Genomic DNA, 14,465 nt, shown 5'->3' with positions numbered 1-14,465 from the left:
AACACTCTTCCAAAGCAGGATTCTGTACTTTTCTTACAGTCAGCTGTTAAACTAGCCTACTGCTAGCACCTCAGCAATTATTTATGTTGTGATCAGCTTCACACACTGCTTTAGCATATGACTTGCATGTGGGTTGGTTGTTGGTTTCCCCCCCATATTCTTACTGTTCACCACAAACAAATATTGGTTATCAGGGAACCTAATACTTTGGTGCATGGAAGTAGATTGAACTTCAGTTTTTAGGAAGTGGATGCATGCATGAGTCAGCTGCTAAAGCCCCCTGCTGGGCATTACTGACCTCATAACTGATAGAGGAGGGGGATCCTCTAAAATGTTCTCTAACCCACAAAAGGCAAAGTCATGTGACAAAAAGCTGCTGAGAATGAGTCAAAACTTAAAAAAAAAAAAAAAAAAACAAAAAAACAGGGAAGTGTTCACACGATCTCTTTCAGAAGGAGAAGTCTGAGGCTGTAGCCTCTGAGGGTGGGAGATGTCTAGCAGCTTTCAGCAGTGATATATTCAAATGAGCTGGAGTTTAGAAATTGCCATCTTGTACAGCCTCTATTGAATATAATAGGCTTAAACACATTTCCTTTGCACAGCTGCAACACAAAACTTCTAATTTACCTGAATTTGCTGCTCTCGCTTCTCAGACTGAGGAATCAGCAACAGGCATCCCAAGGCAAGAGCTGGAAGGTCCAACTGTGCATATTGTTTAGCTATTCCAATGACATCCAAGTCAGCCAAAACAGGACACCTTCAGAAAGAAGATAAGGAGGAAATTTCTCAACATTACAACCTTTGATTTACAGCCGTGAAATGGAAGCTACCTGTTCTTTAGGTGAAATACTACTAATCTAAGTTTATTGTGCTTTTATACATTGCAAAGGTAATGAAAAACTGTTTGCATGTATAGGATGGTTGGAATCTTAATATAATACAGGTTAACCATGTGTACAGGCATACTAGATTATTTATTTATTTTTTTTACCATGTCAGGTTTATTCTTTGTAGGAAAATGAATATTTTTTTCTCTTATATTCTGGCTTAATATTTTGGGAAATAGGCTATACTACGGATTAAAAAAAAAAAAAAAAAAAAAAAAAAAAGATAACTGGGCTTTTAGGGTTGAACATGAGTGTTAAAGTGTCAGGATAAGAACAGATGTTCCTTGTGGGGACAGTGAGAGGGGCAGATAAATTGGTTTTCAGCAGTCTGTGCAAAGTCCCTGTTCCAAGCACTGTTTAGATAGCCAAGGTACTGAGTTACAGCATACATTGCCAACAGTCTAAGCACGGAATTTCTGTTTGGATATGTGCCCTGATTCTGCCCTTTCCACAACAGGCAAAAGGTTCTTCCCCTCTCCTCAGGTTCCCCGTTTTTTAAAGCTCCTTTGTGTGTCCCAGGCCAGGTTGTTGGAAGAGAAATTACAAACAGGGAATTCCCACTCAAATTAATCCAAATTCAGTATGTACTATGTACTCACTTGAGCAGAATCACGAAACACTCACAGCATTCCTCTACCTGTTTAGGACTTGGTGGACATGAAGCTAAGAAATAAAGAAGCCATGATAAAGTAAATACATAACTAAGTTACTATACAAGCATGATAATTAATAACAATTCTACCTGTGAGAAATGGTGACAGAACCACGCTTCGCCAAGCTCGACTGAAGTTGGGAATCTGTTGACAGAAAAGTTTTCAAAGTTACAACTTTGTTTGCTTTTTACTAAATGTAAACACAGACATCTTGACTTGACTCATTGTAGGTGGAAGAAGCCTGTTGATTTTCTCTTTTATACTGGATGAATTATTCTCTAACATTGCTTTTCTTATTGTGTAGTCTAAGATTTTACTATATTTTGACTGATGGTTAAGTAATTCTGTCAAACAAACTTAACTCTAAATAAGTGTTTACTGAAGGAGCCACAAGAGCAAAATACACTGTTTCACTGATTAATAACTATACTCATCTGCATATTGCAGGTGTCATAAAAATACTCATTCAAAAGGCAGTTTTTCAATGAGTAACACTCCTTTTAATAGATTGCTGCCATTAATTTACACATACAAATAGGACTCTAAACTCTTGCTAAGAGAAGAGTAGGAGCTGAAGAATATTTGCTTACCTCCCATAATGAATGAATTCCAGTAATTGCTATCAAAGCTTTTCTTAGATACTGAATCTGAAACAAAAATATTCCATTATAAAATACCACAGTGATTTTGAAGAACTGTCAATAATGTACAGAACTGGATTATTCTTCTTGTTTGCAGAATGCAAATTAACAGTTCTTCAAGACACCTTTGTTCCTTTGAGGTGAGTAACTGATGCACACAGAAATAGGATTTATGTAAATTAAATTATCACCAGCAGTAGGAATATGCGCTGTCTCAGTAAATACCCAAGATTTTCAGTAGCCTTAATATAATGTGCTGAAAACTTCATAAAGTTAAAACTTCATAAACTTCATAAAGTTAAATCCTATCTTCTTTGGTATTGTTACAAAATTCTTACTAGATTAAAGCTAGCTTGAATGGCTCCTGATATGACTGTTTTGACAGGTACATCTATTTCCTCCTTAGGTTGTAGCAACATAATGTACAGTTTGACAGTAAGAGGTAATTAAGATTATCAATTACAAAAATCAGGATTATTATCATAATAAATTAATTATAGGGATAATATTTTTTGAACATGTATATATATACATGTTTGTGCACGTTTGTGTATATATATTCACATACAAATATAATTTTATAAAGTAATACACATCTTTAATGATATGAAGACAACTTTCAAGTTATCATAAGATTTAGTCTTGCCATCTGAAAGGCCTTTTGTTTTAAAAAGAAAAAGTACAACTATAATAATTTAAGATCAACATTCTCAAGCACTACTGGTAAAATACAAATTCCCCAAAGCTTCATCGGTTCAATGCAAACAACCTAAATTATAAATCACAGATAGCTACTCACAGTAAGTTTACTATTTATGCAATCACATTCTTCAGAAATCAGTGATGAGAAAAAAAGGCTTTTTCCTCTCATCACTGCATAACTTCATGCTTAAAAATTCCTTACCATATTGAAACCAAGAAGTTTCTGTAGTAGACCATTCCACAGCTGGGAATCATATACTTTGTATTCCAGGCTCAGTTCTGTCACCAGTCTAACAGCCTAAAGGAGAGTTAAGGAAACACTTTATTTTAATAAATACACATTCATCATCTTCAAATCTTTACTGTTTGTCAGTATAATTTTAGATTTTATTGGTATTACAGGGACCTTTAAGGTCTTAACCAAGCCACATGGAAAATAATTTTCAACACGAAAAGAGAACTAAACAAACAAACACAACAAAGAAACACCTATCCTTGATATACTTGATACTTACTTTCTAATTTTACCAAGGCTAAATGAAGCTTTTATCATCTTTCAGTTTCAAATTTTAGACTAGCATGTCTGTATTTCAACTATAGAACAGATCACTTCCATTTCACAGCTATATATCAAGGGTAGTACTGCTGAAGCCTTAATAGAACAGCATATTTTTATTGTCATGCACTAGTGTGCATAGAAATCTCATTTATTCGCCCTTGTCTTTAGTGTCAAGTTAGCAGTTCACAAAACATACTTGGTAACTCCAAGCAATCGTCAAAGTCAAGCTCCTAAGCAGAGCCCCTTCCTGGCATATTAAATAAATAACTGACAGCTATTCTAAAGGTGTACACTGGTTAATATTTAGTTCATATTAAAGTATGAAGTATAAGTCCAAGCAACTTCAAAAAGAGCGAGAACACGAGAAAAAACGTGAGAGAGAAGAGGGAAAGCTCCTGCATCAAAGATCTTGCTTCCCAAGAAGCAAGATCTTGTGGGTACAAAAAGGTGGGTAATTAGCAGGAAATAATTATGTGATGAGCAGTATTCAGCACATCAACCTTTTTTTTTTTTTTTTTTTTTTTATTCTGAAAGAGGAAAGCCTTAGTGGTAACTCCTACATATCCACGAGTATTTTTAAATAATTATGGGTAGCTTATCATGAGTAGTGTATGAGTAGGACAGAGCATGTTGGAGCAACATCTGTTTAGAAATAGATGTACTGTGTAGGAAGGTGTACATTCCACACAAATGCATAACAAACAAAAAATCACAAAGGATTTAAAAAGCATACCGTGGGTTCATGGCTGTGATTCTTCCACAGCCCCTTAATCATTCCTTCCTTAGGACTCTTATTAAATGATTCATATGTATATGGAATATTCAAGATTTCAAACTCTGACAGATAAATGCAGCATTTTAGAAAATGCCTGAAAAAAAAAAAATCACAAAAAAAGAAGTTAATGATATTTACAGTGATTATTATAACTCACATAATCAAACTCAGGATATTATTCAAAAAGTATTCTTCTCTTGCTTTAAAAAGAAAAGGAAAAAATGTAGATAGTATTTATACTTATGAAAGAAATTAATGAAATCTTAATGAAATAAAAACCATCAATTACAACAGAAGTAAATGCAATCTGTGGAAAATATTATCCACATTATGTTACTTTCAGGTTCACAAATGAGGCATCTGATATACCGGACGGCATTACAGTGAAGTTAAAAGAGCTAATTATGCTCTTCAAAATTTTTAAAAGCTCAAAAAAATTATTAAAAAGAATAATTCTGCAAATATCATATATTTCTTTCCAAGGTCTGATGAAAGACTAGCAATACATCATTATTAAGGAACACTTTAAAGGAAAAATCCTCTTACTTTACTTTCTCAATGGGTTTCTTGAAGAGTGTTTCCACAGTGTTTGTATCTGCGAAATAGAGCAGACACTTAAGCGCTCTGCTCTTGTGAGCAAACGTCAACTTATTGACACCAAACGGCTGAGAGGGGCGGGAAAAAAAAAACAAAAATACAGTGAAAGTTTGCAAAAACTGGATGAACAAGTGGAAAGCAGGTTATGTTGCAGGATTTTTCTAAGACTTTTGGCAGAAATGCGTTTAGCAGAAATACATGCTAAGTAACAGAATAGTTTACATTCAAGTTTTATACTACCTAGATGAAATGTGTCAACTTTAAAGAACACTGCTAAAACAGCTGTTTTTCTAGATGTAAGGCTATTCATGCACGCAAGAAAAATATTTGTGATATATAGTATCATAAATATCTTTACTACAGGTGAGCAGCTGAAGGTTAAGTTTGTGCTAAAATAATTTTCCCTCTGTTTAAATTCCACTCAAAGTGAGCCAATGTATTATTACACTCGTTTAAAGCATGTTCTAGAAAATATTTAGTGAAGCTATTTTCACATACTATCAATAATAAATTTAAAAAATCCAGGGTTCAAGGGCTGCTCTTGACAGTCAACAGCAAAATTCAACACAGTTTTACTCCAAAAGGAAGGGGAGAAGGTAGGGAAGCAGAGCTCACACAGACATACAAACTATCCAAAGACAGACACAAATACCTTAGAATGAAATCAATACAGCTAAGCAGACATTTGATTTTAATGAGACATAAAAAAATTTCATAAGTAGCACGCTAAAACTAAAATTTAGAAACTTACAGATGTGGCAGATGTTATAATTGCAAAAAGCATTCTGGAACTGTAATCCATTGGACGTGACTGAAGCAGATACAGAACTCTGCAAAAATGCATTTCTTTTTAATACAAGTACAGCATAGCTACTGAAACAGTGCATTAATTTTCCTTCAAATTTAAATATATTTCACTGTCAAAAAGAGTTTGAGGATAAGAGATTCAAAGGCAAACGAGGAGAAAACCTCCAAATAACTATCCTTAAAACATTTACTTTTATCTTGAATTTATTGCAAATAACATTTCACTGTATACATCAGTATTTGAAGATTCAAGACTGATGTAACCAGAAAATAAGGCAACATAAGATATTTTTATAGAATCCAGTGCCATTGCTTTCTAGGGAACAAAACAAACAACATGTCTGACAACATGTGGAAGTTCTAAATAATTATTTTTCAGCATGTGTTAAAGTGTAGCTCTTGCACTTTTAATAAAGGAGCAGAACTTGTGTTTGGGGCAGCTCTATCTCCTATGCAGCTCTAATAAATGTTAAGATGCAGAAATAATCAGTAAAGACAACACCACTTATATGATAGGAAAAATTTGAATTTAGGAACATCAGCACAAAAAAACAATCATGGCATTTCTGGCCTAAACTTGTTTTATCATCATTGTTAATAAAAATTTTATTTTATCTGCGGCTGCAGCAGCAAGTTCTGAATCACGTACTGTGATAGGTTTCTTGAAAAAGCCATATAAACTTGCAAGTTAAGAAAAAATTTGCTGTATCATATGCAAGATGAAGTATATACCTTCGGAGTTCTTCATCTTCCCATATATCTCCGAAGACTTCTTGAGTTTTCTTTAAAAAGACATGAAAGAGTAGTTTTGAGAGTTATCTGAATTGTTATAAATAACTGGGTCATAACCCTGTTAAACCCTGTTGTAAAAGCTGGGCACCCCTGCTAGTGCAGCCAAGGAAAGGAATTTTAATTTTATCATTCCTTTCTTTATTTAACTGTGTGCTTGGCAGTCAACACCGCTCTTTAATCTCTCACCCTGCTAACTGGTATCTTGAAGCAGAGGCAATGTGTGCTCTCTGCCCTTTTTCACCCAGCTGTATGCTACACAGGCAGCAATTAACCCTCTATTTCCTAAGCTGCAACAGGACAAGATTCACCCTCTTGGTGACTCTAAACATTCATTTACTCCTTTTGACTGGCTATGCAACATTAGTGTAGAACCAAAGATGAGATTTTAACCTCTGTACAGAGAAAAGGGAAAGCATTTCAAATTATTCTCACTGGAGACAGTGGCTTGCAACAATATAAGAATGGCATTAAAATTCTTAGTAGTCTGAATCCAGAGGCAACTTAAATAGGTTCACAAGTACTAATGGTGAACTGTGCAAAAAAATTAGTTTTTTGAGCAAATGGTAAAAATAGATATATTTTACGTAACTGGCCATTTATCTCCAAAGCCAAATATTCAGTGATGACTTACTTCTGAGGGTAGTACACTTGGACACAGCCATTTATCCAGCAGCTTATCGCAAATTTTGTTCATATCCAAGTCGTTAATGTCAGCTATTTCCTTAGCTGCTGTATGGATATCTGCATAAATAGATTGAGACAATGGATTTACAGACTAGTATTATATTGCTTAGCATTTTTGAAAATAAATGCTTTCTGCTTCTTCGAAACTAGATTAAGCATATACTCACCTGGATAATCTCTGCCAGTTGGATTTTGGATTCTTTGGTCTATACTGTGGTGTTCATATAACAAAATGATAAGATTTGCTGGTTTCCCAATAGACTTTAAATGCTCTGGAGTATTCAGCTTGTGTGTTATTAGAACATTTTCTGTTGCTGATCGCTTATACTGTATATACAATTTCTTCTGTAGGATTTCTGCTTTTTCACGTGAATCATCCTTTAGCAAAACAGTTTTTAAATAAAATAATCTCCTTTTACTCAAAAGCTCTAGAAAAATCATTAACCTTTTATAGTCCAGAATATTCAACTGGGGAACTAGTATTAATAATATTAGCCATGCTGCTCTAGCAAGAAAATATTTTAAAAAATTGTAAGCAAAGTTATGTGTAAGGAAGTCAGATAAAAATATGTACCACATGCACCAGTATATAAAATTATAGTTCAGTTTTGGCACAATTCTATTTAAAAGAGTGACTAAATGTCAGAGAACTATTTAGTGTTCATCGTGTCTCAACAGCTCGACAGCATATTTGAAATTTATAAGCAATGATGAGATTCTCATTCACCTTTTCCTACCAGCCATGAAAAATCAGCCTAAAATAAAGAGGCAAAGCAGACTTTATATATATATGCTCCTACAAATAGCTAGAGTCTTGGAACTCAAACACAAATTAATAATGCTACTGATCCAACATCTGGAACAGGCTCTATCTGAATCTTCTGCAGTAATAGAAACGCTCATAAAAGGAGAAAGAACTTCTTGTTCTTTAAAGTTATATACTTATTTGTTCAACCTCCAAAAACCATAAGCCTTATTTTTGCTAGGTCATGAACAGAGGAGGATGTTAAAGGAAAGAGACAGTTCTTTGGGGGAATGACAGCATAAGTGACTCCTCAGAAGAAAGTACTTCCCATAACCGGGTTGGTTATGATACATTTTATATATCATTGCCCAGAACACCAAGAGACAAAGAGCTAGCAAATACCTGAGTATACAACAAGAGCTTTGCAAGAAGTTTGCCATTACCTTAGCTGTAGTATTCTTTAACCATTTCTCAGCCAGAAAGAGACAGAATTTCAAGGCTTGAATCTGGTCAGGACCTTTTTTTTAAGGGAAAAAAAAAGGGGGGTAAAAAGTAAATAGAGTTTGTTTTCATGAATCTCCTCTAACTTATACAGAATATCCATTTTATTTTAATGTGTTTGTTTGTTTATTTGCTTTATTTTTATAACACTATTAAAGAGTTTAGGAGTGCTCTTGTTCCTAAAAAGTACCTATTTGGATTCTGATAAGGGAGAAGATACCTTAAATCTGGTTGAAATATTTGCTTTTGCTGGCAAGCTTGTCTGTCAGAAGAAGGTACCTTGGGGAAAGCTAAACATGCAAGAACTTTTACCAAGACAACATGGCTTAAAAGAGGAAAAAAGGATTTAACAGTGATAGTATTACACAATGGGTATCATTCTAGCCTACTTTTCAAAACTGGATGTAGGAGACAAATGTTTTTTGTTCTCCAGCTTCCTCAGGTTTTATCTCTGAATACTAAACAGATGTGTGGTTACAGTCTAGCTTTTCTTGTTTTAAATGTATTCTCCTCCCCCTATTGCTTTTCCCCTCAGGTCATCAGATATGCACCTTACCTGTTGGAAATTCTTGTGCAATCTTGTGAGCCATAGCTACAGCCCACTCTGGATTAATTATAGACAGCAGATATGACTGAATTGTCTGCATGGTTTTAGTTGTTTCCTTGTTAACAACTGATGTATATCCAGAGTTTCTCATTTCATATATTTTTGGTTTCAAGTTTTTTTTAAAGACATGCTGAGCTGCAGACATGTGTAAAGTATCCAGTGAAACCTAGAAAAGCATTAAAGAAGATTAAACATTGTCAAAATGTCTATAGCAAGACCAAAAATCACAACGAAGAAAGAAGAAAGCTTGTACTATTTCTTGTGGAGGGGCAAAAAAGGAAAAGTTTGAAATAAATCCTTTCGAGATGCAACTTTACCTTCATTAGTTTGGAAATCAACAGAAGTGTTGGAAAGGTTTCCTCGCTGAGCTCTGCAGCTGCAAGGAAAAAGACAGCAACTTACGAAAGTGTCACAGTCTAGTTGCAGCTTTCTCTACGAAATTAAGCACTTTCAGTCTATTGTTAGGTGCAGGCCTCCACTAGGAGCAAAAGATCATAATGTTAATTTATAAGATTACTAATTGGCCCGGCTTGTCAGATATGTGGGTTACTTTGGTCTTTGAGAGGCCCTAAAAACATCATCTGAGGATTGAATTCTGCATTGTATTGTCTTAGCTCCACTGAACGGCAGCTACCTCACTAGAAAGAAATTTGGTACCAAAAGTACTTTCAGAGGCACTGGGGAACATAACTGTATTAATAAAGAAATACAGATAATATAAAATAAATACTGTAGAACTTTAAAGTTCATAGATAACAGAGAAAGGGAATCATACATTTATATAGCTAGAAAAAATACTGAACATACATATAATGTTCCAGAAACATTGAGCAGTTCTGAAGAATATCAGATGAAAAGGCAGTCTGGTTTCAGCAGCTGGAGATAAGGGAATCACATGCTCTGCAACATATTGGTGTTCCACGTCCACAGGTGGGGAAATTCTTTTATAAGACTCCAAATGTTTGAGAAGGCTCAAAGCCTATGGGAAAAAAATAATAATAATAAAAAAAAAGAGCAAGGAAAAAAAGCCACAGGACTACTGTCTTGCGCCCTTCCCCCAGTAAAATTTGCCTGAAGATTATTTTTTGTCAGATTTGCTATATATACATATATCTGTAAAGTTTTATCCCTCTTACAAACCATTGCTGAGAAACAGCTAGAGATCACTAGTTCCTGAATATTATTTTCTGAATGAGAGCAGTAGAGATTCAATTATGATTCAATAATTATGATTCAATAGAGATTCCATATTATAATTATTATCTCTTCAATTAGAGATTATTCAATTAATTTCAACACTCTTGAATAACTACACTAATAAGCAAAAAAAACCCAAACAGAATACAGAAGCCATTAACAGGGTATGGACATACCTGATTGATCTGGATATTGGTGTTCTTCTCATCAGCATTTTGCATTACTTTCAGGACAATTTCAATGGTTTCATAGTCATAAGGATCAAGCTGTTCAAAATAATGACCAATTTTATAGTGATTTGTCTTACAAAACATACAACTGAGTTAACTTTTTTCAATTTTAATACCAACTATATTGACATAACATTGGAGAAAGGGTATAAGCATCACAACATATAGCTCTAGAACAAGAGACTTCTACTTCATAATCATAAAAAAAAAAATTGTCAGGGCATTGCAGAAAGACCAGGCATTAAGTGATTAAAAAGAAAAGAGAAGGAAAACTACCCAGATATACATTGTTTTTTGCCCCATCTACTTCTCACGTAGCAATTTTAATTAGTTCCGATGTGGTTAATTTTTATAAGTGGCTTTTTTGTTTGATTACTTTCCATCGTTTTTTTAAGAGAAGGTGCGAAGAAAAGCTAATATTTTTTAAAGAAAATTAGACTTATTTTTCTATCTTTCTTCTAGAAAAGTAGAAAGCTGAAAATTTCTATAGCACAGCTGGAAAAAGTAGTCTTCTGAAATTTCTATGGAATTATTAATCTGCCACTCAAGTGTTGTGCAGCATTAGACTCAATGCATACTGCAGGGATTTTATTTATTTTTATTTTATTTTATTTTTACCTTGAGCAATATTCCACTGAGCCTAGTGACCAGCTCATTTGTGCTTTTCAGTAGAGGAATTATTTCTAGTGCTCTAGCCAGTAATGTGGAATGAGGTTGCTTCTCACTGTGTTCTGCCGAGTCATCTTCAACATGATTTGTATTAGCATTCTGGAGAAGAAGTGTTTCAATGCAAAGCTGCAGTGCGGCACCACTGTCCAGCATGAAAGTACTAGAAGAGGACAGAATATTATTTTCTTTGTAACCTGTGATGTCTCTGGTGAAATTTTTCACAGGGAAATAAGGAGCTTGATGACCAGTATGTATTCCAATGCATACTATTTTATAAAGAACAATTTGTATATTACATAAATTAGTATCTATTTAAACAAAAACAGATTTTCATAGGCATGGTTATCATTACAGCAGCAATTAGACACAATTGATTTTCTTCAATTATTACCTGCAGTAATTCAATATGAGATCAGTGTTTACTTTTGGATTTTGTACCAGTGTTCTTATGAGTTCCTTCTTTCTTATCGGGGGTTGTCTAAATACAGTCTCAAAAGAAATCTACAAATAAAGAAATATTTTATGTTCTTCCCAAAGAAGTCTTTCAGACAGTATCAAAACTAATTCCTTACATAGTCAATCTTTTTCTTTAGTTTAAATCCAGAGATTTTTAGAGCAGGAAAAAGCAATACATTTGCTGACTATTCCCTGTGCCAAATAATACTTAAGCATTCAAAGTTCTTTTATAGCACTCTCAATTATTACATTCTCATTTTCTGAGCTTTATTTAAGTAGGCAGAATGAGAAGTTAAGAAAAACAAAAAAAAAAGCCCACTTTCCTTACTTTTGAATGGAAAATTATTTAAAATCAACAATCCTCTGAATGTACTGATATTTAATCAGTTAATAAAAATATAAACTAAATAAATTATAGATAAAAATCAAACTCACTCCAAATTCACCAAGCTGGATACCCCATTCTGCATCGGTAACCACCTCTTGGAATTTTTTCTTTTCTTTTGCTTCACCACATTGGGTAGCAAGCTGTACTCCAACCAAAGCAACTGCCTTAAAGAAGTGAGAAAGGAAGTGAATAAAAGTATAGTAAATAATCTGAAAACTGAAAATCATAAGGTCTAAATCTCTGGAGGAGCTTAAAACAATTTCACAGATGATTGCAGAACTGTGGAAGCTGGAAATAATCTTCACAGAACATATTATCAGGATTCCCTTACCTGCTAAGTTAGCACTTCAAAACTACTTTAAAATTCAGTTTCTCTCTCAAAAATATTTTAACAGTGCTGCACTGATCTAAGTGCAATTAATATAAAAGGTGTTTTTAGACATCATCTCTTCTCCATATTTATGTTACTCTCCCTCCCTATTTCTTTGTTATGCTTTACTTTCCAGCTTCCTTCACGTTTTAATAGGAGGATTTGTTTATTCATTCTTTTTTGTGAAAATTGCTGTAAGAGAACAATTTCTCCAAAATACTGTAGGTGTAAGTTATGGTGGGATCTGAAAAGAAACAACCAATAAGAAAAAACAATTTCAAGCCTTGAAATAAGTCATGATGAGGTAAGCTAATGCTTGGATGTGCATCATGCTAACTATCTTACACTGTGGCTAACAGTGGTAGCATTTCTCTCACTGGTCCCCTACAGTGAGGAACTTGTTCAGACAGCTATACCCTTAATAAAAGCAAACTTCTGCATTTCTTTATGACATTGCTGACATCTTGAAGAAATTCTTAAACATTCTGTACATGCTAAAGAAATACATTGGCTTGTGAATTTACCAGAACTTTTTTATAATTTTGCCACGTATTGTTTATGACTTCCCATAGCTTATTGAACATATCTTGTTTGGGCAAAATTGTGCAATATCCCAGTGCCAGGTCCTGATCTATGAGACGACAGTTGAACACCTGTATTTTGGAAAGAAAAGTTAAAAACTTAGGAATGTGATTAAATAGGTCTGTTTGTATAAAGTATAACAAAATTTATTTATTTATTTGTTTTAAATACAGTCCCAGAAAGTTGGGACTGTAGGGGCCAACCCTGTTAGGCCATCCAGCTCACCCCTGCCCAACTGAAATATGAAGCTTTGTCACCCAATCCCCTCCCACCACCTCAGTACTGTCAGTGGTTCCCCTCATCTTCATCATGGTTTTCCAGGGTGCACGATTTTTCCCCAACACATGCGTTTTGTGGCATTTGGCCATATAACAATTTCAGAATGGGGTTCTGTAATATGAAGGGTAGTTTCTTCTTTGATAGGGCAGAAGTAATGGGCTCTTTCTTACCCCTTTCAGACCATTCTTACCTTGTGTAGTAAGGTCAGGATAGTGGTCATAATTACCGAAGCAGACTTCTGTTTCATTGCAGTAAGAAAGCTTTTGGTTTCAGCTAGCATACTGACATCATGTAGCTAATATAAAAAAAAAAACAATCAGCACACACTTAAAAATAAATTCCAAGTCTTCAACTTCTTACCATTTATAGCATATTAAGAGGTACTGCAGTAATAGTATTTTCAGATTTAATTAAGGTCTTAAAAAGACCTCTTCCAGTTAGAAAAATAAATTAATTTTCCCAATGCTTTTGAAGTGAGGAGCATGACTTCAATATTCTACTTGCAACTTTTCCCAGTCTAACCAATGATAACACAATGTGAAAGGGTATAATAAACCATTATTAACCTTCATTTTACTCCTGGCCTTTCTGCAGGGGATAGAAGTGTAGTTTTGAACGTAGTTTGTAAAGAGAAACAGAAGACCACAAGAAATAGGGAAGAAACTGCCATCTCCTTTAACAAAACAACTGAACATTTTATCAGGTGGTAGTAATTTTTTACAAGGTCATGGCAATAGCCTCTCCCTATCTTATCAAATACTTATAAAACTAAACTTGTTTATAGTTGGCATACTTGTACAATTTACTCTTAGAAAATTTCCGCATAGCCCTTGTCATACCTTCTCACTCAGGGACAAATTCATGTTGTTTGATATAACGTGGTGAAGACAGGATCCATATGAACAGACTATTAGCCGCAAAGCTAACTCGCACTGACTGCACTCCATGAGGTTTTGTAGCACTGCACACATGGGAGTTCCAGCTGGCAGCAAAAGATTCTGTCCTATGATATATTTCAGAAACAAAATAATCTCAGAAAATGAATATTTAGAATACGCATATTATTTTTAGAATACCAAAATTAATATGCCACAAGATGAGGCTTAGCCTCCTTTGAAACTTTAAATTTTCAGAGCTTTTTTTTATTTAATACAGACTCCGATTTTAGTTCAAATAACAGAAGTTTGTCATCTTCCTGGAAAGACTCTAGATAATGCTCATAGTGGTAGAACTGTAGTAAAGTACAGGCTTTGACAACATGTCCAAAATTACATGGGTGAATGGTAGCAATTGCTATCTAGCCAGGTGTGTTCTGTGCTGAACCAAGCTGTCTCCCTAGCACAT

The 14,465-nt window shown here is 34.4% G+C and overlaps 1 protein-coding gene across 5 annotated transcripts in view; it reads right to left on the bottom strand.

Moving 5' to 3' along the window:
* Window positions 1-14,465, bottom strand: part of KNTC1 (kinetochore associated 1) — a 38,261-nt gene that overhangs the window by 2,879 nt on the left and 20,917 nt on the right. The window contains exons 39-60 of one of the 5 annotated variants that reach the window (XM_084491482.1): window positions 13,961-14,124; window positions 13,312-13,416; window positions 12,785-12,913; window positions 11,938-12,054; window positions 11,438-11,547; window positions 10,996-11,206; window positions 10,324-10,413; window positions 9,758-9,929; window positions 9,268-9,326; window positions 8,900-9,116; window positions 8,286-8,359; window positions 7,265-7,475; window positions 7,045-7,154; window positions 6,354-6,403; window positions 5,566-5,644; window positions 4,764-4,882; window positions 4,176-4,311; window positions 3,086-3,181; window positions 2,131-2,187; window positions 1,630-1,684; window positions 1,487-1,550; window positions 628-757 (exon numbers count right to left, since the gene is read on the bottom strand). In XM_084491482.1, coding sequence (XP_084347608.1) covers window positions 628-757; window positions 1,487-1,550; window positions 1,630-1,684; window positions 2,131-2,187; window positions 3,086-3,181; window positions 4,176-4,311; window positions 4,764-4,882; window positions 5,566-5,644; window positions 6,354-6,403; window positions 7,045-7,154; window positions 7,265-7,475; window positions 8,286-8,359; window positions 8,900-9,116; window positions 9,268-9,326; window positions 9,758-9,929; window positions 10,324-10,413; window positions 10,996-11,206; window positions 11,438-11,547; window positions 11,938-12,054; window positions 12,785-12,913; window positions 13,312-13,416; window positions 13,961-14,124 — 2,555 coding nt within the window. Of the gene's footprint in view, window positions 1-627; window positions 758-1,486; window positions 1,551-1,629; window positions 1,685-2,130; window positions 2,188-3,085; window positions 3,182-4,175; window positions 4,312-4,763; window positions 4,883-5,565; window positions 5,645-6,353; window positions 6,404-7,044; window positions 7,155-7,264; window positions 7,476-8,285; window positions 8,360-8,899; window positions 9,117-9,267; window positions 9,327-9,757; window positions 9,930-10,323; window positions 10,414-10,995; window positions 11,207-11,437; window positions 11,548-11,937; window positions 12,055-12,784; window positions 12,914-13,311; window positions 13,417-13,960; window positions 14,125-14,465 lie in introns of those variants that run through there. The other 4 variants (XR_014684344.1, XR_014684345.1, XM_084491483.1 and 1 more) reach the window with 4 other exon arrangements.

The sequence above is a fragment of the Aythya ferina genome (genome assembly GCF_964211825.1).
Source record: "Aythya ferina genome assembly, chromosome: 17".
In the NCBI taxonomy this organism is placed as follows: Eukaryota; Metazoa; Chordata; class Aves; order Anseriformes; family Anatidae; genus Aythya; species Aythya ferina.
The sequence above is the reverse complement of the archived record's forward strand: the minus strand, read 5'-3'. Positions and strand labels throughout refer to the sequence as shown.